The 25,922-nt window shown below is 41.6% G+C and overlaps 1 protein-coding gene across 2 annotated transcripts in view; it reads right to left on the bottom strand.

Annotated features, from left to right (window-relative positions):
* Positions 1 to 1,793: 1,793 nt before the first annotated feature.
* GLS (glutaminase) overlaps positions 1,794 to 25,922 on the bottom strand; it is a 104,166-nt gene continuing 80,037 nt past the window's right edge. For both annotated transcript variants that reach the window (XM_034785100.1, XM_034785102.1), the window contains 4 exons: positions 8,605 to 8,666; positions 5,942 to 6,018; positions 5,791 to 5,854; positions 1,794 to 3,590 (listed from right to left, as the gene is read on the bottom strand). In XM_034785100.1, coding sequence (XP_034640991.1) covers positions 3,434 to 3,590; positions 5,791 to 5,854; positions 5,942 to 6,018; positions 8,605 to 8,666 — 360 coding nt within the window. In that variant the 3' untranslated portion in view covers positions 1,794 to 3,433. The remainder of the gene's footprint in view (positions 3,591 to 5,790; positions 5,855 to 5,941; positions 6,019 to 8,604; positions 8,667 to 25,922) is intronic.

The raw sequence follows: 25,922 nt of genomic DNA, 5'->3' as shown, positions 1-25,922 counted from the left end.
GGCTACTTCAGTTGGGGTGGTATTAGAGGTGGGTAAATGATGTAGCTATCCAAAAAAAAAACCTTCAAACATCTCTATTTTTTGGTATTCTTTTTAATTGTGCTGTAAAAAGCAACAATACTTGGATTTTATTCATTAAAATAAATATCTTTCATTTTCAGAACCAGTACAGCTCAAATATTTTTAAATTTAGATTCACTTACAGGAAAATTGCTGAAAGCAAATACATTCATCACTGTCTATTCCCCACAATAAGGAATCTAAAATGTCACACCAATCAGTTACAATTGCTGATAGTACAGCATCAATAAAAACACTCATTGACAGTCCAGCTCTGCAGCTAAAAAGGTATCAGCCGAGTACATCACATTTTTCACAAAAAGATGGGATAATTAAGGCTAAGACCAGCACAATATTTCTATGTACAAAGCATTAAGTTAGATGAACCATTTCTAGTTGCTGTGATACTTAAGCAGCACATATATGACATAACACAGAAAACTCTTTGGAGCATAAGGATGTCAGCATTTGATAACACAACAAAAGCCATTTAAATTAAAATCTACATGTCAGTGCCAGCAATGATGAGCAGCCAAACCAGTGAACTACATATATTTATAAATAATTGCATATATAAATGCACTGCTTCCACTGGGCACAAATCTTTGCAAAATAATATCTCCTGGTACAATGAGAAAATGCTAAAACTATCCTGGTGAAAATGCATTGGTGCTAAAATTCTAGCGAAAAGCTCTTAATATGGTGGAGGAAAACATTAGGTTCAGGGACAGCCATAATCTCTATGCTATTTAATTAAAATGCCTTTATCTTCTCAGGACATATACCTACCTTTTGGAAAGGTTATTGTTTGAGCAAAGTAAATTTATTGATTTCAAGTACATCAAAATAAATCACTCATTTTTTCTGAGAACAGAGGATACATTTTCTTAGCAAACCAGAGAGAGATACATAGAAATCTGATTAGTTAACAAACAGAATGTGTCTCATAGCTTGAGACCTAATCAGTACCCCCGGAACCCAACCTGAGAAATTTTACTCCCATAGGATCAATTTGGTAGGTCCAAGAATGTTAGAGGAAAACATGGGATTTAGTTTGCCTCGTTTTATCCTCTGTAGGAGTGCAGCAGAGACAGGGCCTTGTGCTCTCAACAGTGACCCATCTGGCCAAGAAGGGTTCAAAGGGAATCCCATCCAGTTCTTGGTTAAGGAGGAAGGTGGCTGCGACACAAGGCATGAAAGGTGAAGGTTATAAAAGCATGAGGCCTTCGAGTGAATAATTGACTTGAGGCAAAAAGCAGTTTGAGAGCAGTAATATCAGATTGGGGAGGGGGGTCGGGGGGGAGAAGGAGGGGAGTGACTGATGCCAGGCAAGCATTTTTACCAATCAGATTTCAGGGGTTTAGGCTTTCAAACTACTACAGGACAGCATCTTTATTATGAGATAGGCCACTGTTTGTGCTGAATATCAAGTGCCTCCGTTTGATTTCTCCTCCTTAGGGGAGGCAATGTGCATAGTGGCTAGAGCACTGGAGTGGGACGCAGGAGACAAGGGTTCCATACCTTGACTCTGCCACTGACTTGCTGGGTGACCGCTCCATGCCTCAGTTTCACCATCTGTAAAATGGACACCTTGAGATTTATGGATGAATTATTATTACTGCCATATCTTTGAGATGTGTGCAGTTCCCACAAATGGTCTTAGTCCAATACACTGCCTGATTCTTGATTATCACCTACTTCCAACAAATGTGAAATAGATACTCCTACTTAGATTTTTTTTTTTTTTTTTAAACAGGACTTCACTCATATTGTAGTGTCAGTAATCAGACATATTGTTGCATTGGGCAAGAAGCTGACATAGTGTAATGGTCCCCAAAATAGAGTATTTGGATTTAAATTTCTAACGACTGGCGTACGTGGGGCACAGACTACCATGTGAAGAGGGCAAATGCAACAGTTCACACACAAATGAACTGCTTGATTTGTGGCCCTGTTTCTGATCCCTTACTTGTTTTACACCAGTGTAACTTCAGAAGCTTCAAGAAAACTATTCAAGGATTTATGCCAGCATAAGAAGAGAGATAGACCCACAGTTTGGCATATCCACAACCTGGCTCATGCTTTGATTAGCTTTATGCCTCTTTAAGCTGTTTCACTCCATGAGTGTTTTTTATTGTGAGCCTAACTCATTTAGAACATTTGGTTTAGTATTTTGCCTTTTATATACTTACATTCCCCTAAAAGGTTTTTGGTGCAGTTGCAGCTAAGGACAAAACATAAGACTGAGATGAATTATTTTGCAGCGTACAAGATCCCCCATGATGCACATATGCCTGTCAGGAACCAATGCATACTTTGGAAGCACCTGCTTTCACCAACTAAAGGGAAAGCACTTCAGCAGCTGAATATGGACAGAGAGCGAGGCTAGACAATGGGCATTTGAAAGAAACAGATTAAAAAAAAAAAAGTCAAACAAGTGATATTCCTCCATGGCATTTGGTCATCAAACCAACCTTAAAACAGATTCCCTGAAAAAATTCTCTAAGAACAATTAGCCCAGACCATTGACAAATGTCACCAATATATTATTTTGAGATTTATACTATGTAAACAACCAGTCAAGGTGGCACGCGCCTTAATCCTAGCTACCTGGGCGGCTGAGGCTGACAGATCGCTTGAGCTCAGGGGTTCTGGGCTGCGGTGTACTATGCCGATCAGGTGTCTGGTGCCACTGACAGCCTGGCCAACAGGTGGCTGAAGGACTCGCTAGAACATCATGAACAATGTGTTGTGATCAGCACTCTCTCTGTGAGGGCTGATTGACCGATCGATCTAGGTGACAAGGTGACTATGTAAACAAGGTTCCACGGGAAATTATTTAAGGAAAAAAAGTTAAGTGCAGATCCTTGTTCAACACACCCAGGTTAAATCTACACCAGCATCCTCAACTCCTGAAATCTAGCAAAACCACAATGACACTTGCACATGGCAACAGCATGGTTCCACTTGGCCACACTGTAAGAGATTTGTTTAGAAATGCAAATTCAGCAGAAAAGTTCCTGACCATGGTTTGAAGATATACATAGAACACAAAAATAAATTAAGTAGTGCACAGTAAAGCCATCAACAGCTAATACTTCTTTTACATCAACTATACGCAACACAAGGTAATATTGCTCACATTATGGAAGGAGATTCGGGGGGGGGGGGGAATTGTTTGGGGTTTGTTTGTTTTTGGGAGCGACTAGGTTTGTCCGCTGCGTATCATGAAGAAAACTCCTGTAACACTGAAATAAATGAAATATTCTGTAAAATATACACCACTGTCAGACAGAAATACACACGCTCTTCATACTCATTTTCCACAATAACATAGGTAAGTATTTGACTCTTGGGATCTAGCTGCAGATGGTTAGAGTAAGCCATCTAGATTTTTATGAACTGTTTGATTTTCCTTTCCATCGCTGGAATCCTCTGGAGGTGTGTACTGGACCTGGAATTCTTGAAGAATTTTAAATACATCATGGTGTCCAAAATGTAAAGCTTCATCCATAGGAGTGTTATTCCATCTGAAACAGGGAGCACAATATTTCCAAAATCAGTAAGCAAGTAAATCCACCACTATGAATTCCATTATACTCTGATGTTTGAGACAACAATTGCCAGTACGGTATGTACTAAGCTCAGGGACTACGTAAGTACCTTCAGTGAATTGGATAGTAGGTCACAACCTTTTTTGACAACAGATGTTTTCACTATTTTTTACTCCTGTTACCCCTTCAGTATCAAAATAACTAATGGAGAATGAGTGGGATTCCATTCCTTTTTGTGCTTCAGTATAATTGTTTAATAAATTTCAGTCCAACCAGTCACACCGTGTAACACCACTGTCTTCAATGTGATTTCACAGGTGTCACCAAGGACAAAATCTGGCACGAAGAACTTTTATTACCAGGGATTCAGAGTCCAAAGTGAGAAGGAACCACTGTGACCTCCTGTACAACACAGACCATAAAACTTCCCCAAAATAATTCCTAGATTTCTTCTAGAAAAACATCCAATCTTGATTTAAAAATGCTCAGTGATGTAGAATCCACCATGACCATTGTTAATATATAAAGGAAGAACCCAACTTGATCTTCAGCCCACAGGCTGATTGTGCACTGTTAGTCACTGGAAACAAAATCTTTTTACTTGAAAATGTGAAAACTGAACACATTTGATATGGAAATCACTAAAAGACAATAAAAACAATGATTTTTTTCAGTCATTTTTCACAGCAGAACTGCACTTCAATGGATAGTGTCAGACTAGACAAAACAGTAAACAAACACACACACACACACACACACATGCGTAACTGCTGCTATTTTCACATCATCCACACTAACCCCTCCCAAATGTAACAACAATATGCAAAGGCTATTGCATACAATTGTATATTTTCCCCTCTTAAACAGGAGAGTAAGAGATATCTAAATATAGTATTTCAACAAAGCAAATGTAAAGTATTTTTTGCCTTCCTTTCACCAAGGAAATCAACTCCAGAAATGTGCCTCACATTATTTTTACTGAAGTATTTTTCCTAGTGTTGATCTTTGACATCCTTTTGGCACAGGACAAACTCCTCTCCTGTGGGGTTTTAATGGAAAAGCTGGTAATTAGAGCAGGTGTAAACACAATGCAGATTTCCCACCAACCTTGGTTACATTTTAATCGTGGTGTAAGAACTCTGTAGCACTGTGAGTTCCTTTTGAAAAGGACTGTATCAAAAAGTAAAAATCTCACCTTAATAGTAAGGCTTCAAAAAATCACAGGTAATGATAAATGACTGAAAATGCTCTGCCTTTCTGACACTCCTATAAGCACCATAAGGAGGACATTGTGCATATAATAGAAGACATAAGCAGACTTATATTAGTCTGCACAGAACTGCATGAAATAAACTATAAAATTAAAGCTCATTCAATGCTTTACTGTTGAATAGCAAAATCACTGTTATACGGAGAGAAGAATTAAAAGGTACAGGCAAACTGAAGGAAGCAAAGACAAAGACACAAGTTTACTTGAGTAAGAGCTAGAGAGTGGACAAGAGTGGTTTCATTACTGGTGTCAGGCCTTGTTTTCTATAGGTGAGGGACCTTGCACTGACCTATTTTTTTCTGGTTTCCAATGCCACACTGAGTTACAGTAATAAAACTGAAGGTGACATTAAAAATAAAGTTAATGATTATACATAACAAACCATGCGGACTGCATCTCTCTCAGGACACCAGAACAGTAAAACAACCTTTCTAATGGGGTCAAGTTCACACTGAAGTTTGTGAATAGTTTTAGTTATGTTGGACAGCAACACACGTAGACACCTCTTACACCCACAGCCGTGTGTGTGTTCTGCATATATATTCATACACGCACATCAAACTACAAATTCCTTTTTCTTGCCTTGATGCCTTTTTTTGAAAGAAAATTCTCCAGCCACTGATTTATTTTCTCAATCTTCCCTACTGAGGTCTGGAATTCCTGCTTCTTTAAGAGCGGGAATTAGTGTTGCTAGATCAAATGGGCACAAACAGCTCAAGGGAGCTCTAGCACCAGCTGCAAGTTAGCTGGGTAGATCAGATGGTCCCAGTTGTCACTACTTTCAGCATCCCATGAGATTTCAGAGGAAACAAAGACTCCGGTTGACTGTCTGCACTACAGTTAGATTCACCAATCTAATGAGCTACTGGAGCTCCCCTTCTGCATACTAACAGTGGAACTGCTCACCTGTCTTTGGGGAAAGGATTCACTTTGCAGGCTTCCAGCAAAAATTTAACTACTTCCACATGACCTATAAAATAAAAGAAGGATTTAATATACTTTTTAAATTAAGCCCTCTAAATTAATAGCTTATATCTTATTTATCAAGAGTCATTACCTTCTGCAGCTGCTACATGCAATGCTGTTCGTGAATCATAATCTCTTTGCTCCATATCCATACCTGACAAAGCAAATCTGAAAAGCCAAATTCAGAAAGACAATCGTAGAAATAATTACAAAAATACAGAAGTAATCATACTTCTACTGTAAAACAATGAAATGCCCTCTGTGACCGGATTGAAATGATTCTGACACTGCACCCCATATTTTTCATAGTGATGTTATGATAGGATTATGACATAGTTATGATGTATTTTATGCAAGATAAGTCATGTGAGGTGTCATTGGAAAGGTTATGATCTGCTGGATAGGATTATCCTGCTTGTATGCATGTATCATTTTTGTTAGGAATATTAACTATGTATCTGTATTACAAATGTGTTTACACGTGGGGAACACCCACTAGACAAGATGCTTTCATTCTGAAAAGTTGGGTGGGGAAGGGCCATTAGAGAAAACAATAGACATTAGAAGTTGGGGGGGAGGGATAGCTCAGTGGTTTGAGCATTGGCCTGTTAAACCCAGGGTTGTGAGTTCAATCCTTGAGGGGGCCACTTAGGGTTCTGGGGCAAAATCAGTACTTGGTCCTGCTAGTGAAGGCAGGGGGCTAGACTCAATGTCCTTTCAAGGTCCCTTCCAGTTCTAGGAGATAAATAAATAAAAATAAATAGGATATCTCCATTAATTTAAGAAGCTTATCTCCCACCTGGGGGCCTTCCTGAGGATGCAGCAGACAGTCTGAGTCGTGGCTGCTGTGACACTACCAGGGACATGTCACCTGGTACTGGATTCCATCTTGGGATGTTAGTATATTTCCACTGACTGGCGTGGGAAACAAAGAGTTTCTGCCATATGCAAAAGCTATACAAGGCAAGGGAGTAACATCATCTTGGTTCTTCACTGACTCCCCACCCAAAGAGACTCCTAGAAACACCTGAGGAACAAAGACTGAACTGGGGGAAGTGCTGGACCCAGGCTAAAGGGATTTTTAGCCTGTGAATGGTACACCTGGGGATTCCAAGCTGTAAGCAAGTGCAGCTTGCCCCTTAAGAATCTGCAACCTGTTTGTATCACCACTTAGATCAGATATGAACAGCAAATTCTCATCCTATGTAGTATATTAAGCTTAAGTTTGTGTTTTTTGTTTATTTGCTAGGTAATCTGCTTTGATCTGTTTGCTATCCCTTAGATTTTAAGTGACTGTATCTTTTATAGTTAATAGATAAAGCAAAAACAAGTCTAAAACCAGTATGTGGAAGTCATAACTTGGGGGCAGAAAGCTGTTGTATATTCCTCTCCACATTGAGGGATGGGAATTTCATAAGCTTACCCTGTACAATTCCCTGTGCAGCGCAAGATGGTATCGTTTTGGGTTTACCCTGCAGAGGTGGCGTGTGCCTGAGTAGCTAGGAAGTTCCCTAACTGGAGCCTACCCAGGCAAGGCTGAGCACAAAGTCTGCAAGTACCTGCAGTTGGGTGTGTGCTGTACACCAGCACACATACAGCACACCTGTATGTGTGCTGGTACAGTGTAAAGGGAACCCAGGCTGGTGGGTCAGGGGGCTCAGTAGTACCCCAGTTCCAAGTGGCACCTCCGGGGGGAACCCATCACAGAATCAAAAGTACATTATATTTTCATCTGAGCTTTAATAAAAGAGGCACCAAAACGATCTGGCTTTAAGAGTACACTAGAGATTTGGCTTCCTTCCTGGAATCTTCATCTGTGGCTCCAGTCAGAAAAATCACTCTTAAAATGCCACTCTGGAGCATACTGATGTGCATACATACTTCTCTCTGCCCAGCCAAAACACTAATTCCAGGCAGATTCTCTGACTGGATAAGATCACTTTGGGATGTGAAGGGCAAAGGGAACTTACATCAGCTGGAGAAATTTCATGGAGAATTCTCCCTGTGTCGGAAGAATCTCTAACCAGTATAAAGCTACAGAGCAGCTCCGCTTTGCCCCAGCTTTGCAAAGGTACAGTGAAGAATTAAGCCTTCCACATTTATCTGCTCTCTCAATGACTCTGTGAAATCTGCTCAGTGTAAAATGCAAAGCGTTTTTAAATACTGCCAGCCCTACAAAAAAAAAACAAAAACAAAAGAAAACTATACTTGGGATCTGAAAATCAAGCTGGGTTCCATCTGGCTCCTACATCACTAGCAATAAACATTCCTCAATTGGAGCTTTGCTCACAGTTCTGGAATTGATTCACAAAGCAGACTAGAATCCAGCTTGCTCTTCTACTGCTGTAAAAATTTGTGAGGACGATAACATATCATGACTGAGACACAAAGGGAAAAATCAGTTTATGTCAAAGCAGAATGGTGCCATTTTATGTGATTATATCCCGACTATAACCAGATGTACAAATTATTTTTCATATTATCCACATGAAGTTTTGATATGCAGAACAAAGGACTAATTGCGTAATGAGCTTAACTCCTTGCTCTGTCAGGATCTGAAGACTAAACATTAAAAGCAGTGCGAGATCCACTAGAGTGCATTCTTTTAACACCTCGTATGCTTAAATGGCCCTGCTACCTTGGAGTATTAAAGCAGCTATAATGTCTCCTAACATGGTCATATGTTCAGAAATAAAGTGCAATAATAGTTGAAACACAAGTGATTTCCTTTCCCCAACACCATATTGGTTTTACCTTCGGAGTGCAGATACATCCCCAGTGTAGGCAGCAAACAGGAGATTTATCACAGACTTCACCTGTGAAATGTGAAGAAAAAAAAAGTTTGTTTGTTTTTTCTTGAGGTGACCTGTGGGAAGAAAGCTAAGATATAGTAGGGTCACTGTTGGCAAACATGTCAACTATGTACCAATTTCTCTAGATACATTTGCAGTACAATCTAAAAAGGCTGTCAGATCGAATTCCAAACAGCTTCACCACCGGTAATTTAATGCTCATTGGTCCAACTCTGAATGTATAGAAACACTAGAAAGCGGACCACCACCAATTTGTATTTTATTATGACAAAAATCTAGAAATATTTTCCTTTGTTGGCCAAATTGTATTTCTCTTTTAAACATAACACTATATACTACTGACTCTAACCCACTGCATGATTTGCATAATTCAATCATGGCAGGTAGTTTATGCTGAATAGAGATGCAGGACTTGAAGAGTAGGAGATGTTACCAGTCAGTACAAGGATGCCAAGGAAAAGCTATCTGAGGAAATCTGCATATAGCACCTGTTTCAATACTTTCCATTACTATAGCTGATATACTATGGAGGCTTTTTACAGAGTACATCCCAGAATGCTTCACAGTGTTAAATAATAAAAAGAAAAACTAATAAGCATAAGCAAGACAGAAAAGGTACATTTCAAAAAGGCTGCTCTAGATAATAAGGTCCGAATACACATTTCACACAGTTAGTTTCATAAGCATTTATGGCCAGCTAGAGATACCAAGTCTTATCCTTTTACAATGAGATTTGCAACATTGACTACCATGATAAAAAATAATGTCACACTGTCACTCCAGGAGTTTTAAAGCCTCCCCTTTTCTCTCCAAGAGATCGATCAAATAGAGGAAAAAGGCTGTATATGCTGTCAAGTTACTCCTGTGTTTAAGTCCACTGTTTATTATATACTGCTTACAGAAAAGGTTTTGTAATTAGCGAACTGCCTCATTGCAATGTATTATACTAATTTTCTAGTCAATACACGGATTTGGTTTTTTCTTTTAGCACATGCACAAACAATGCCAGACTGAGAGGAAAGACTGTCCAATAATTAGAGCACTAGCCTAAGACTTGGGAGATCTGGGTTTAGTTCTTTGCTGTCAAGAGACTTCCTGGGTGACATGGGGCCATTGGCGCCAACTTCTACTGGCGCCGGTGGGTGCTTGACCCCCTTGTGCCCCCCCGCCCTGACTCCACCCCTGCCCCGCCCCCATTCCAACCCCTTCCCCAAAGTCCTTGCCCCAACTCCTCCCCGTCCCTGCCCCTATTCCCACTCCTTCCCCAAATCCCCGGCCCAGCCCCGCCCCTGCCTTCTCCCCTGAGCACGCCATGTTCCTGCTCCTTCCCCCTTCCTCCTGGAGCTTGCTACAGCTGTTTGGCAGTGGCAAGTGCTGGGAGGTAGGCAGAGGAGTGGGGACACGGCATGCTCAGGAGAGGAGGCAGAAGAGGAGGTGAGGTGGGAGGCGGAGCTTGCCTGCTGGTGGGTGCAGAGCACCCACTAATTTTTCCCTATGGGTGCTCCAGCCCCGGAGCATCCATGGAGTCGGCGCCTATGCATGGGGCAAGTCACTGAACCCCTCTGTGCCTCAGTTCTCCATCTGTAAAATGGGGAAAACAGCCCTGCTCTGCCTCACAGGGGTGTTGAGAATAAATACACTTAAGATTGTGAGGTGCCCCAATACTGTGGAGATGTGAGTACCTAAGACAGGTAGATTGAAGTCATCTATTTATCAGGAGAAACAGCAGCAGCTTCCTCACACTATTCCGCTAATGTGTCCCTGCCTTGTTATTGGAGGGGTCTCTCCCAGGAATGAAAATGTAGTTCAGCTTCCAGGACCATTCAGTTCCTGACCTCTTTACTGAGCCTAGCAATGAAAGTGCCAAACAGTGTGGTGGTTATAGCTTTGTGATGTGGACACATACTCTGGGGGTTATACTGAGATCACCAAACTCGTTTCAGATTACCATCTGGTGGCTGTTCAGTAGCTGATATGGTCACTACTACCGTGAGCTGAAGTTGTACAGTTCTGTACCCCATTACTGACCCCTTTAAGTACAGTTGATTACACTGTACTTTTCCAGGTACCTGTCTGAAGTCTGTGTTTAGGCACCAAATGGAAATTAGTTTAGCTACCTTTTAATTTTATCTGAATCCAATTCAGGAAGTGGCTCTCCCCAGAGATGAGTGAAAACTTCTTGCAAGAACCCCCCATCCCCCACATACTCTTTAGGTTGCTGACAGTATAAAATTTAAGAACTATGGGCTCAAAACTCTGAGCTCCCTCAATTCTCAATTAATTCAGCATGAGTTGAGGGCATTCTGCACCTTGTAATACAGGTGCAGAGAAAATTAAACTCTTGATTTGAGATAGGCTTATTTGCATTTCTCAGAAACATTTTTAAGGTCCTCTTTAAACAGTTTTTCCCCTTCCACTTTGCTATTAAACTGGAAAATCCAGAATGTAATTTTCTAAGCACAGATAAGGCTAAAGGATTGTAAGTGGCTATAGATCCAGTTAAATTTTGTATTCAGAAATTATTTATTTTCCTGCACTTCTGTGAGCAAAAGGTAATTTTGACTCTACGCCTTCTAAAAGGTAGCAGCTGAAAACCACACATATGGGCATATAAATGGATCCAACTACTAAACCTCAAGGAATACCTTAAATGCTCTCAACAAATACCAGACATTGCTTGAATTCCACATGAGACTTTCAACAGCCCTTTTAGAAGGTTCCGGAAAGGAACTAGTTGTGAATTTTGGCTACATCCAAACAGTGTAATAATCTAACTAGTGTTAACACATCATATATCAGTCTGATAAATGCAATTAAATTAATCAAAAATGTATTATGTGAAAAGTAACTAAAAAGAGCCAAATGTTGAAGGATTTATATTTACAGAAGTTAACTCAGAAGAGATCAAAGCAGTTTATTTTAAAAACTAAAAATGAACAGCCTGCATTCTCAAAATTCTGAAATTGTTAGCCTGAAACAATGGCATCTACTGTAAAACTAAAAACTTTGATATAGAAGGTAGCCAAATATTTTATGTTGTTCTTGGGAGTAGGCAAGAAAATATGAGGAGCAAGATTGTGTTACAGCACAAAATAAATGAGCAAAAACTCCAGTATGTTGTGGGAGATCAGTAGAATGGGTTCATAAACTGATAGTGAACTGCTTAGGGAAACATTTGATGTCCGTGAAACCAGTCAGTCTGATTAGAAGCAATCGCCACCCTTCTAGCCACAGAAATGGTAAGGAATGGTATGTGTCTGATGCTCAGAAATTGACTGTTTATGCTATTCGAATTGGTAGAAACATTTTTCTCTTCATCTTCAAAAACAAGAATAGGAAATTCACCTTATGCCTGATCCAAGCTGACTGAAGTCTAGGGGAGTCTTTCCACCAGCTGCAGTAGGTTTTGGAGCAAGCCCCTACTATATAATCTGCAGCCAAAGATTTAAGCAGCTGAAGGACAAGTAGGAGGGAGTGATCTTTAAATACATGTTTTGGGTTCAATACCAGCACACAGCTCCCGGTGCAGAATCCAAAATGGAACAGTTACATCTTATAGTGGACCAACTTCTGTTGGTGAAAAACAGAAAAAAGTTAGTCCAATAAAAGATATTACCTCACCCCCCTTGTCTCTCTAAAATCCTGGGACCAACATGGCTACAACTACACTGCAAACTGTTACAACTGCACATTCTAACATGAGTTCTCACACACCGCACGGATGAGAAATGTGAAGTAAACTAGCTCTTACTGCTTGCATCCATTTCCTTTTAGAGTGCTGGAAAATAAAATATGGGTATTAAGCTGCTGCTGCCAACTCAGGTTTGTACCATCTTAGCAGTTTTTCTGATTTTATTTTTGTATTCTAAATGTAAACACACTAATTAAGGGGGTTTGTTACTTTTTTTTGGGGGGGGGGGGGGGGGGAGAGAAGAGGATCTGTTATAGGCAGTTCCTGGCAGAAAATATGAATTATCCTGTGCTCCAAAGATCAGCTAAGAGTAGCAAAACATGAAAAAATATTCTGGCCATAGGTAACACTGGCTTTTCAAAAGCGTTATGCTGTTGGCTTTATCATTGTAAGAACTCTTTGCCACCATGAACACAATCCCACTTGTGTAGTAGGTATTTCCTCATTTTGAAATTTTGAATCTTCCCAAGAACACAGAGCCTGTCAGACAGCATTCCAAATAAAGAGCTCCTAGCTCGGAGACCTGAAACTAGTTCAGCCCCTTGTCATTTTCTGCTTTACAGTCATGTATCCTTATTAAAGCCATTAAAACAGACTATACTTAAATCTCTTAAAATGTATGACCACAGTCAACTATTTATAGGGTGACCAGACAACGAGTGTGAAAAATTGGGACGGGAGGGTGGGGGGGTAATAGGAGCCTATATAAGAAAAAGACCCAAAAATCGGGACTGTCGCTATAAAATCCTGACATCTGGTCACCCTACTTAAGAAGGTAGCTTGCTATTTAAGCATAAACCAGTTAGCAGCCCTATGGATTCGTCTTCCACTTCATGTGACAAGCAATACATTTTGAGCAATGTCCCATCTCAATAGTGATTGGTATAATCGGATAGCCCGGATAGCCTCACTGTCCTAAGTAGGAAGTTTTGTGCTCACAGTACAGTTTCTAGTAGACAGCTGTCCTTCACCACAAAAATCACTAAAACTGGCACCTATACTGGCAGTGTTAGAGGCACTAAGGATTGCATGGGCATGGAGACTGAACTGCATTTTCTCATCACTAGAGGTGGTTCCCCCAGAGGAACCTGACAGGGAAATTGTGCACTGCTCCTATTGTGGGGAAAGGGACTTTAATTTTTAGAGAGTTATCAGTCTAGCCCCACTGATAAGCACTAATCTCATATGGGTAAATGTATACAAAGGTAGTAGTTGTAAAAAGCATCTCTGTTTTCTCCTTCCCCACTGCACTAACTTTGTGCGGTATAGTGTTACTGGTATTTAAATAAAGACAAAAACTGCTACTTTAGCAAGGGTTATTAAAGAATCCCCATTCCAGATTCGAAAACAAAAATCCAAGCCTCCCACATTAGAAAGCTTTCTCAATAGCATAAAACTTTGCAAGGAAGACAGATTTTTTCCAGTGAGGGACCTGGCAAGAATAGCCTGCAGCTCAAAGGCAAGAGGCTAGAAAGATAGTCTACATGGGAAGAGCTACCACGATAGGAGAGCTCCCTTCAAAACATCCCATCTCTACTGCATAACCAAAACCTAAGACCATGTTTTAACTGAGTTTCCAACCCCAAGTCAAAGACATTAGCATGGGGTGGAAACAGCTAACAACGAACGGTCCTATCTACGCTGCTAGAATATCTGTGTTGTAACCATGTTTGGAGTAAGGGGGACTTCCTGGTATTATCAAAGTAGCTGGTTTTGTTGTTTTCACTGTGTAAACCGGACCTCAGAGTTTCATTAGATATCTCAAAACAAACAAATATATCTGCACACAAGTGATATGCTGGGAATCATTTACCACCATTTAGCACAGAAACGTAACAAATACTTACTTTATATAAATAATTCTCCTACACATGATCAGGTATGGCTGTGATAACCATTCACGCTCACCTCTTCCCTGAGTCACATGATGCAGAGCACTATTCATTAGAAAAGATCCAGGCCCTGCCAGGTCATGGATCATGTTTAATTCAGCAAGAAACTGTCTGGGTCGCCCGATCAATTATTTCTGGCTTGTGGAAATGCCATCCAAGGAATAAGGGCATTTGCTTAATTTAACTGTCTCTCTTCAACCCCTTAACAGTTCTGCACATGAGATAGGAGAGAGAAATTTAGCTGCTGTGCATGCAGGAAAAAAACCTGTTTGGAAAAAATTAATTTAGCTCAAAGCTGGATTAACTTCATCCGAAGCTCTTGGCTGATCAGGGTCACTGAATCCAGATTATAATCTATTACTGTGTGTCCTGCTTTTCTGAGAGTCCTCCCGTGCTCTTTAGAAAGCATTACAGCCTCTTCACCCATTTTTCATTAAATATTAATATTACTGGCTTTAATATTTTCCAGGTGATCATCCTGTGCGATGCCATCAACCATGACAGCCCTCTGGCGTGGGTTACTGCTAGTGGATTTGCTGATACCACACACTGATCGTGACTGGTGTCATTTAACAAACATTGTATAATGGCAAAATCCTTATATGTCTCATTCAGGGACTCGTTGCCTGTGTTCAATCCACATGAAGTTTTTTTAGCCAATTAGCAGCAATCCACTCAACAGGTCACGTAGAAAACATCTACAAAGTACAAATGAATGTACCTCCTCTGGTGGTCTATCACTAAGGCACCCAAACCTGGAAAGTTCCATATATTGCCTGTTGCTCTGAAAAAGGGTGTCAGTACATCTGCAGAAGTAATGTGTTTGAGGTAGACAAATTGTTGTGTGGCCCAGGAAGAAGGGTACCAACTACAAAACCAATTGTCATCATCACCACACTCTTAAACTGGCCAAGTGGCAACTTCCTACAGAAAGGGTGACCTATGGTGGCGATGGCCAGCATTATGTAGTAACCATCAAAAGTTTCATCATGGTCAATCAGAGCGCAAGGTCATAACTAAAAAATTTTGTTTTGATCCAAAGATGCACATATTAACTGGGCAAGTGGCAGTTTGTCCCGTACCTGTTTTTGAAAATGAAAGAGTTATCACCACTAATCCAAAATACCAGGATCTAGTCCAGCAAAGAACACCAATGTTCCAGCTTCATATTCCCCCACTAGATTTAAAACTGAAGCAATTAATGGAGAGTAAGTATTCACACCTAATAACCAGTAATGAAGTAACCAAGGCGGGACAAATGCTTACAAGGTTAATGGACAGAAGTGATGAGTGCTAGCTAAATAGAGACTGGACTAGAGGGAAGGACTTTGTGCAAGATATTGCAGTGGAAATAATCTTTGTTGTTTTGTGTTGTATGCACTGTAAAATCAGGGGTCTAAGCAAAGGATATCAAACACCTTCCGTGGGAAGTCAACCCCAAGTTATCTCCATTCAGAATTCTATTACCTCTCAGGAGGTGACCAATCAACCTCAAGTAACCCAATCTGAGGAGCCACATTATGTGTCCATGCAACCTGCAGCAATATACCAGGTACCTGAATATCCCTATGCAGCTATTCATCCATAACAGCCAATAACAGAATATCAAGTTCCTAAACCTCCATATGGAGATATTGTAAGATCCTAAATAATTGTGTTCATTAGCAATCAGCCCATCAAGGGGGTTGGGGGTGGGGAACAATGACTTGCAGCCAGCTATGTTGCTATAGATACATGGGCATATGCTAACTAAGGTATAGGTACAGATTAAGGCAATAATACAAAAGCCTACAGGTCTCAAACCCATAAGACAAAAGTTTAGCCAAACTAACAGAGGCCTCAGGCCTAAACCCTTGACATAAGTAACTAATCCCATAAATGACCCACTATCAGAGGTCATACGACAGAGTTTTGTTATAAGCAACTGTTGCTAAACGGCTGGCAGGTAACCACAAAATGCCAGAGAATACCAACTTTAGATATTTAAGTTAAGAATATCAGCAGATGTCCCACCACAAGAATGTCATGGTAACTAAATGATGTATATGCTAATAAACTTGAAGCAAAAGCCCTAGTAACCTATGGGAGAAGGGCACCCCAATATTAGTAAGGTTAGGAAATACAGATAAGGTAAAGTGGTTGAAATACCTACTGAATATGCATTAAGCATAGTACATTTAGTGTGATCTATGATAAAAGATGGCATCCCAGCCCAGGTACTCCTGAGAGATTTCCTGGAACCAGTCAGGCCAAGGGCCACTCTTGGGTCATCTTACCTACTACAGTGCTCCCCCAGCAAAGGATAGTGAGAGCATAGAAAAGGAAGTTACTCGCCTTGTGAAGTAACCGAGGTTCTTCGAGCTGTGTCTCCCTCCCCACCATGGGTGCTCCACTCTAGGTGTGTCCGTGTCCCTGCCCCTAGGACCAGAGATTTTTGGTAGCAGTGCCCATTTGGGCTGCACGTGCATTATCCCCGTCTCACGCAGTACTTGGCCATTGTACAGTCCTGTGCGGCCAAACTGCCCTCAATTCCTTCTCTACCAGAGTCTATATAGAAGAACTCAGAAGTAGAGGGAAGGAGGACAGGTAGTGGAGCACCCATAGGGGGACACATCTCAAAAGAATACTGCACAAGCTGAATAACCTCCTCTTCTTCTTCGAGTAGCATCCATATGCGTGCGCCACTCTAAGTGACTGTAAAGCAGTGCCCCTGTTGGATTTCTCAATGATGATGAAACAGTCAATTCAAATAGTGCATCAGATGCAGAGTCATGAGTGATAGCATAATGATCTGTAAATGGGTGAACAGACACCCAGATCGCTGCTGTGATCAGAACATCGTTCAAGAAAGCTATGGAGGTGAAATGCAATCTTGTAGAGTGCGTTCGAGTACTTGACAGGGGTTGCAAGCCGTGCTTACGATCGTAATAGTTGATGTCATCAGATATCCATTTCAAGATATCGAGGCTCCTTTAGATCTATCTGCTATGGAAAGGAATGGTCTTGGAAATTTTCTGAAAGGCTTGGTTCTTTCTAAATAGAAGGCTCATGCTCTCCGGACATCCAGTATATGAAATATTGCCTCCTTCATCCCTGTGAGGATTGGGGAAGAACGATAGGAGGTAGATAGGTTGAGTCAAATCGAAGGATGAAGGCACTTGAGGTAGGAACTTTGAGTGCGGCTGAAAAGTGACCTTATCCTTGAAGAAAATGGTAAAGAGAGGGTATGCCGTGAGAGCCCCTCTCTCCCCCACTCTAGGGGTGGACATGATGGCCACTAGAAATGCAGTTTTCATAGAGTGGTGTAGGAGTGAGCAAATGGCCATAGGTTCAAAGGGGGGGGACCTATGAGGCAGCATAAAACTAAATTAAGGTCCGGTGGGATCTTGAATTTGAAGATAAAGGTTCTGAATACCTTTAAGAAATATCTTTTTGTTGTGGAATAAACAAATACTGAGTGTCCTTCTATTTGGTGTTGGAAGGTTGTAATGGCTGAGAGATGTACTCTCAGCGAATTTAACAATAGTCCTGATTTTTTTTTAGTTCCAGGATACAGTCTTCTAGCACCAGCGACAAAAGAGAGAATATAGTGGTAACTTGTGTGTGTGTGTGTGTGTGTGTGTGTGTGGTTGTTTTCCTGATACGTAACAGAACTTTATTGTGTCCTCTATCTAGGAGCCACACTTTCAGGCAGAGAATTCCCAGATTCAGATGGTGGATCTGGCCCACATCCTGAGAAAGGAGATGTGAAATGGAGTGAAGAGCGACTGGAGGGTCATCTCCAAAAGGTAAGGGAACTCTGTCTGTCTCAGCCATGCCGGAGCTATCAAAATAACTCTGACCTTTTCTTCCTTTATTTTGTGTATTACTTCAGGTATTAATTGAATTGGAGGAAATACACGTAAGAGATGTCTGTTCCACTTGAGAAGGACGGCATCCACAGGAGATCAACGACCCAACCTGCTCTGGAGCAGAATTGTGGGCATTTGCTATTCTTGGCTGTGGCAAAGAGGTCTATTCGCAGGAGTTCCCTAGGTGTGAATATTCTGTATAGGATGGTGGTATCTATTTCACACTTGTGTTCTTGGGAGAACTTCCTGGTGAGTGTCTCTGCTGTGATGTTCTGAAGTCCTGGCAGGTAAGCAGCTGAGATGTGGATCCTGTGCTGGATACACCAATTCCATATTTTCACTGCTTCAGCACAATGGAAGGTGGTCTTTCTCCCCCTTCATGGTTTATGTAAAACATGCAAGTGATGTTGTCTGTCATTATCTTTGGGTGTTTGTTCTTCATTATTGGTAAAAAGCGTGAGCAGGCATTTCTTACTGCTCTGAGCTCTAGCAGATTGATGTGCAATGTTGACTCTGAGTACACAGTGCAGGGCAAGTGGTCCCCTTTGAAGTGGGCTCCCCATCTTAATAAGGATGCATTTGTAATCAGTATTAGTGAAAGAGGTGGTTGGATGAAGGGAACTCTGGCACACACATTGTGGGGATCCGTCCACCAGTTGAGTGAGTTTTTGTCTGTAGAGGGCATTGAGATAAGCTTGTTTAAATTGGGTCTGTTGGGCAGTTTTTGAGCCACTCCTGGAGATAATGCATGTGGAGTCTGGCATGTGTTATGACAAAGGTGCTCCAGTAGTTGTAGGCAGGTTTTGGCTGATATCTGTAGACTGGTCTGAACTGTTGAGACCAAGCTAACTAAGGTGCTGAATCTGTGCACTGGAAGGAAGGCTTTGGCCTTCACTACCTCAAAATAGGCTCCTATGAACTACAGCTGTTGCACTGGTGTCAATGCTGATTTCTGAGTATTTATTTATAGACCTATTTGTAAGAAAAAGTCCATGGCCTATTGTGTGGCTATTAATGCCTTGTCTAGAGAAGGAGCTTTGAGCAAACAATCATCCAAATATGGAAATTTCCAAAAACAAAGAATTATGATGTGTGCCGCTACCACAATGAGGACCTTGGAGAACACCCTGGGTGCAGATGACAGGCTGAATAGGAGCACTTTATATTGGAAGTGATCCTGTGTAGGAGCTGGATTTTATAATGTACTATGAGAATTAATGTATGATTTGGTTTCATCCTGTCAGCCACCCTTTTTGAATAGCAGAAAGGAATGACAGACCAGAACAATCCTTATGACTAATTATGGTCATCCTTTTGTTTTAGAATAAGTTATAAAGCTACTATGGTTTCCTATATGTATTACAAATTAGGAAGTAAGAGACAGGATTCTCTATTGTGTCTATGTTAAAGTAGCTTAGAGGAACATTGAAGGCCTGGGTCTCAATGTACATTGGCTTGGTTATTGATTGTAAAACTTAGCAAGGTTTAAGTTGCAATGCTCTTTTGCTCAATATAAAATACTACTGTTTGTATTCTCAATCTGTTTGTGTGAATGAGGAATGTATGCATTAGAAAAAGATAAGGTGTGAAGGCCATTGTTATAGCCAGAGTCAAGGAAGAAGGAGTGAAGAAACTTAAAGGACATCAAAGAATCATCACCACGCATCCATAAGGAAGGGCAGATTGACGACCCTGAGGTAAAGGCTGGCACCCCTAAAGACAATTGATTAAATCGGAACAAAGAACAGGATGACCCTCTCGGAGGTGTATTGGAATGTTTACACCAATTAAGAAGTAACTGGTCACAAAGTGAAACAGCAGAATCCATAGGCTTCAACAGAGAAGAAATCCTATAAGAACAGGGTGCTTTGCCATAGGACTTTGGGTTCGTCTTGCCACACTCCAGGAGCATCGGATTGCGACCGATAGAACCCCGCTCCCCTCTGCGACCAATCTGGCTGGCCACTAGATTGATCCAGACTCTGGACTGGTAACTATAAACATCACTGCAGGAGAGTGTGTGTGTGTCTAAAAAGCATATGCTAACTGTGGTATTCTCAATAAACACTGTGTATTTACCTTCCTCTATAAAGATCCCGTGTGCTTTGTATGAGCATAACACCTGCCCCAGGGTGAACCTGCGGAATCTCCTGTGTGATCGATGAACGTTAATATGAAAATAGGCGTCTTGGAGATAGAGGGCTGAGAACCAATCCCCCTGGTCCAGTGATGGGATTATTGCTGCCAAAGTAACCATCTTGAACTATTGTACTTTCACGAACTTGTTGAGTGTCCTTGGGTCTAGAATGGGTCTCCATCCACCATTCTTTTTCTGTATCAGAAAATACTTGGAATAGAAACCCTTCCCTTTGTGTTGGACCGAAACTAGTTCTACTGCACCTAGTTGTAAGAGCTGGTTCATTTCCTTGTGTAAAAGGTGCTCACGAGAGAGGTCCCTGAAGAGGGAGGGTGGTAAAGTGGATTGAGTATAAATTGGTGATAATTTTTAAGACCCACTTGTCTATGGTGATATTCTTCCACATTTGAGAGAAGAGGGTAAGGCTGTTGCCAAACTGATGGAAACATTTAGGTTGTTGCAGCAAATGACTTTAGGAGTGGTAACTTGGCCAACATCTCAAAATTGTTGCTTTGATGTAGATGGCTGGGATGTTGATATTTGTGATGGGGAGGTCTATGTTTTGGAGCCCTCTGTCTTTCTCATAGTGTCTTTGAGAAGGGAGAAATGGAGTCTCTCTCAGTCTCTGTGCAGTGTAGTGGTATTTACCAGATCTTCTCTTTTATATAGGGGTGTAAATACTTAGAGACCATAGAGTTGCCCTCAAATCTTTAAAGGAGTGGAGGGACTCGTCTTTCCTGTTTGCAACTAACTTTGACCCTTCAAAGAAGAGATCCTCCACTGTGGCTTGAACCTCCCTCGAGAACCCTAAAAGATGAAGCCACAAGCATGACCACTGCTGTCGATAAAGAGTCACTAGCTGTGTTAGCCGTATCCAAGGAAGCTTGTAATGCAGTCCTTACCGGGAGTTGACCTCAGCCATGATTGCTTGAAATTGTTCTCTTATCAGCTGGAATATAATGAATAAACTCACTCAATTTTGAACAATAAGTATGACTGCCATAAGGGCTTCATAGCTGTCAATTCTAAACTACAGTGTTGCTGATGAGTATGCTTTGTGTTCAAATAAATCTAAAAGCTTCTAGGCTTTATCATATGGAGTCATTTTAGTGTGGTGCTGTCTGCCACGTTCATTCACAGCGTCGAAAACCAATTCAGTGTAGGATGAAAAAATAAAAAAATCCATGCCTTTAGAGGGTACATAATACTTTTTGTCTGCCCTCTTGCAAGTGTGGGGGATTATGGTCGGTGTCCGCCAGATAGCTTTAGCTGGGTCCATCAGTGCCTCATTAATGAGAAGTGCAATTTTCGCGGATGCTGATGTCTGGAGGATAGCAAGCAATTTATGCTGAAATTCATGCTGAAATTCTTTAACCTCTTCAAGGGGGATTTGTAGAGAATCCACTTTTCTCTTTGAAGAGCTCCTGAAAATGCTTGAAATCTGCTGCTACTGGGGGGAGAGCGCGGGAGAAGGACAGCTTCGTCAGGAGAAGATGAAGAAATATTGGTTGCAGGAGTAGCTTCTTTTTTTAGTCTCTTCTCCTGTTCCTCAAAGGTTTCCTCTTGAGGATCAGGAGGGTGGCTATCAAGGCTGATGGGGAATGCCTCATTCTCTCTTTGTGGATGCTGGAGGGTCTGGAAAACTGCTGCCCGTATGCAGTCCATGGGTCCCAATAAGGCCATTGTGATGGAAAGTGCATAGGTGAGACATCCATGGGTATCCAGATCAACCCTGTGGGTCACGTCTGGTATGGTGGTAGCTTATCTGAATATAGGGGTCAGTTCTGATAGCTCCCTGTTGTGATGGGGAGCCCTGTGCTGACACTAAATAAACGTCTTCCTGGGCGGTGGAGTAGAGTGCACGTCCAGGGATGAGATGCGTACCGCAGACACATCAGTACCCAGAAGCGGAGACTTGGGCATCTCCGATACTAGTAAGTCCTTTGGACACCTAAATTCCTGTAATACCGTAATGGCTATCGGTACCGTGGCAGTAAATGGTGTCGGTGCTGCTACAGTTGAAGTGGTTGTTCGGTGCCGTGGCCACTCTGTGCTCCGTTGAGTGTCCAGCAGGCGGCACTGTAATTGTTTGCAGAGCCGATCTACTTGGTACCGCATGTCTGAGCAGTTCTGTTGGTGCTATCTTAGGAGGAGGCTGGACCTCTCTCTCCCGCTCCTTTCTCCCAACAGTGACATCCCTCAGAGTCATTCCGCTTAACGGCATCAACAGTACCAGAGGATCCAACTGCCTTAAAGGTAATCAGCCGTGCGCTGGTCGGTACTGAAATCACTGACCATGCTGGGGATCTCTTCTGTTTGGCCGCACAGCACTATATAATGGCAGAGTACGGCACGAGTCAGGGAGGGCACATATGCAGCCCAAACAGGCACTGCTACCAAAAATCTCCGATCCTAGGTGCAGGGACAGAGACACATCTAGAGTGGAGCACCTATTGGGTCACCACTCAACTTAGTAGTTCTGGATGCTTGTACTACCTCATCTACTTTGTAGTGTTTGTAATACTGCTGATTGTACTAATAAAAACTATTGCAAATTCAAAAGGTCTTCCCTAAGAGAAAGTGTCTTTCCTGCATGCACTGGGATCCTCACTCCCAAACTAACTGTAATACTGTGACTGAACTTGCGGCAAATGAACCCTGCCAACCCACAGAGTGTCACATTGGAAACAAATAATACCTAACCAACAGATCAGGCAACATGCTGATGGCATCACAGTAGGGTAGCAGATCTGTTCTCTCCAAAGTTTCTCTGCATTAACATTTGAAAAAAAATCTCAGTGGTTACAATTTTTTCAGGATGTTCAAAAAGTTACAGAAAAAGCAAATGTTCTTTGAATGTGCCTGTCACTCAGCATCTTGACAGTGTCTGAACTTCAATGTAATGTAAATGCAATTCATTTACTAGCCAGCCTTCAAGTATAACAGAGTAAAGAACTGCAATAATTTCAATTTTCTTGCTCGTGGCTATAGGCCCTGAACCTTTGTGGATGGAACATACCCCCTCCCATGCTGATTACACAGATGACATATTAAGGATCTGATGGAACATGTTCTAAAAGAATGCTTGCTACCTAAGCCTCAGAAATGGGAAAGCTTTCTCTGGACCAGTGGGGGGAAATAGCTCTGGGGTTCCTTCGGTCCCCCATCCTTGTGGGAGTTCAGTTTCCTTGTGGGCTTGAGCGGGGGAAGAGTAGCAAGGGAAAAGGTGCTTCTTACCTGATGGGCTAGATTAAAGGGTGCCGCCAAAGCACACTAGCTCCCATGCACCCAAGGGGAAGGTTTATAAGTCCTTCCCCCTGCCCAGGAGGCTCTTCTGTACCCAGGAACCACAGCTCTCACCTTGTGGTATTAGAACAGGATGGGGCTTTGGGCCTGCAGTATCATGCTTGTCACTTTTCAGGGCTGGGAAGGAAATTTTCCTCACACTGCTAAATTGGCCTGGGCAAAGAGGGATTTTTCAACCTTCTTCTCAGCAGCCCAGAGAGTCGGTGGCTGTAAAATTCATGTTGTTGCAACTTGGCAAGTATCCAGTGAAGCTACTTTTTCAAAAGGGGGCCCAAGTTCCTTGATAAACTGAACTGCAAGCAGGATAAGGAGACAGCATCCCCTACAGAAGGTGAGGAAAGTGCTTGGAGCTCCTAATGTCAGGTAGCACAGCAAGTGGCCAACCCCATTCCCCCATACCTTCATCCCTGATACAAGGGGAGTGGAACGGGGTCCCAGCAATGGTGCTGGGGCTGGGTTAAAAGTCAGGCTGGAGGGCTGACAGCAACCCTCCCCCAGATAGCAGACACTACAGAAGGAAGGATGACCTGCACTGAATGAGTTATTGAGGGATAGCTTCCCAGAGATATTAATAAAGTAGCAGCCTAGTTAAATGGTCACATCTGTCTTCTTGCAGCATTTGGAACAACAGTGGTGGGCTTTTGGAGGCTGACATTGCCACTGCAACTCCACACATTCATGTTAAAGGTCTGCTAAAAGTTATTTCAAGGCTGCAGGTCGGGGTAGAGATGCCACATTCTGCTTCTGTTTATTGTCTGACTGTGGCAAAGCACTAAGTGATCTCTCTTCTGTGCTCCTACTCTTGGCTCATTACCCGGCCTGTTGAAAGTCATTTTTGCTTGGCAGATGTGCCATAATCAAATTGACATACTAAACAACCTGCAAGTGCACAGGCTGCCAAATGACCGTGTGTGCGCATCAATACTTTGTATTAAGGGCAAGTTTCCAAGGCAGGAATGTTGTAACAGCTGTTGAACTTCCTGAGCTTTTACACCTATTGTTAACAGGATATGCCACCATTAATCCAGCTCTGAGCTGGATTAACTCTAACTCAAAAAATAGATTCTGAGCTGTTGAAGCTGAGTGTGTAATCCAGGTTCACTGATGTTCACACTGAGGGGAAAGGTTTACTACGACACGGTCTCCCTACCTTCTTGGCTCTCAGTGGGATCTGTTTAATAGATGGTCTGTGGAAGTGGTCAAATTGCTGCTGAAGAAAGTTCAAATCAGCCCCGGAGAGGGGACTGTCTCAATACAAAGTATCAAAAATTGCAAATGAAACAAGATCTAAATCACATTGCTTTTACTTTTATTTTAAAAATAAAAATTAATCCCTATGAAAAGACATTTAATTAACATACAGAAAAACAAAATCACCCAAGTTAACAATCACCTGTTATCCTGTTTTGAAAAAAATAAAATAAAATGCACCATGTTTAAAAGTGATACTTTAGCAGTGCGCACATTCTAAATCCCAGAATATGCTGATGTCAGACCTAGAACAGGTGCAGTGATCTATACTGAAACAGAAAAAAATAAGTTGAAGTTCTAAACCCAAAACTGAATATGGATTTAGGAGCCTAATGTTAGCTTCCTATTTCTGAAAGTTTTGGCCTAACCTTCTGATTATTATAAATCTGAATATAATCTATCAGTGAAATGTTTCCAGAGCCTAAAGTTTTAGAGTCATAGTACAGAAAATGTCTTTGAATTACAAGTAATCAGATTCTAGTTTTTTTACTTTCTTGTCTTAGATCTAGAAATTTGGATTGATAAAATATTCAGAAAAGGACAAAAAAAAAATCAGATGCGCCACCAGAAAGGGGAATAAAGTCTACAGAACATTCAGCCTCCAACATAGGATAGTACCAAGTTATTTTCAAAATGGAGATAGTTTTACATCACGTATATTGCATTGGAATGTGCCTCTATAGTCCACTACATATATTAGCATTGGGAACCGTCGTCTGGGTAGGATTACAATTTTCAGTGTAAATTTTAAACTAATTTTGAGGAGAATCTTCTCCAGACACAGCCTACTTGCAGACAAGCTTTAACAAGACATACTATGCTTTCACCAAAAGTCTATAAAAAAAATCTTATATGTACCCTGAGTTCACATTCTTTTGGCAGTGTCTGTTGGGCCACACCTGCCCCTTGTCTCCGTCCCGGAGGGTAGAGTTTATCCGAGCAGTGTTTTCATTTTATTTTAATTTTTAAAATATAAATAAAGGTGTGGGAGCCAGAAAACAAGAACATGAGGAGTGGCCATTCCCCCGCAACCCAATACCTGGAGGAGCTATGAAGCAGGTTGGAGCTGGAACAAAATGTACCCCTCGTAATAGCTGCCTCTGGTCCTAGAGCAGTGGTCCCCAAACTGTG

This window comes from Trachemys scripta, chromosome 11 (assembly GCF_013100865.1).
Source record: "Trachemys scripta elegans isolate TJP31775 chromosome 11, CAS_Tse_1.0, whole genome shotgun sequence".
Lineage (NCBI taxonomy): Eukaryota > Metazoa > Chordata > Testudines > Emydidae > Trachemys > Trachemys scripta.
Note: the sequence above shows the minus strand (reverse complement) of the source record. Positions and strands in the feature narration are given on the sequence as shown.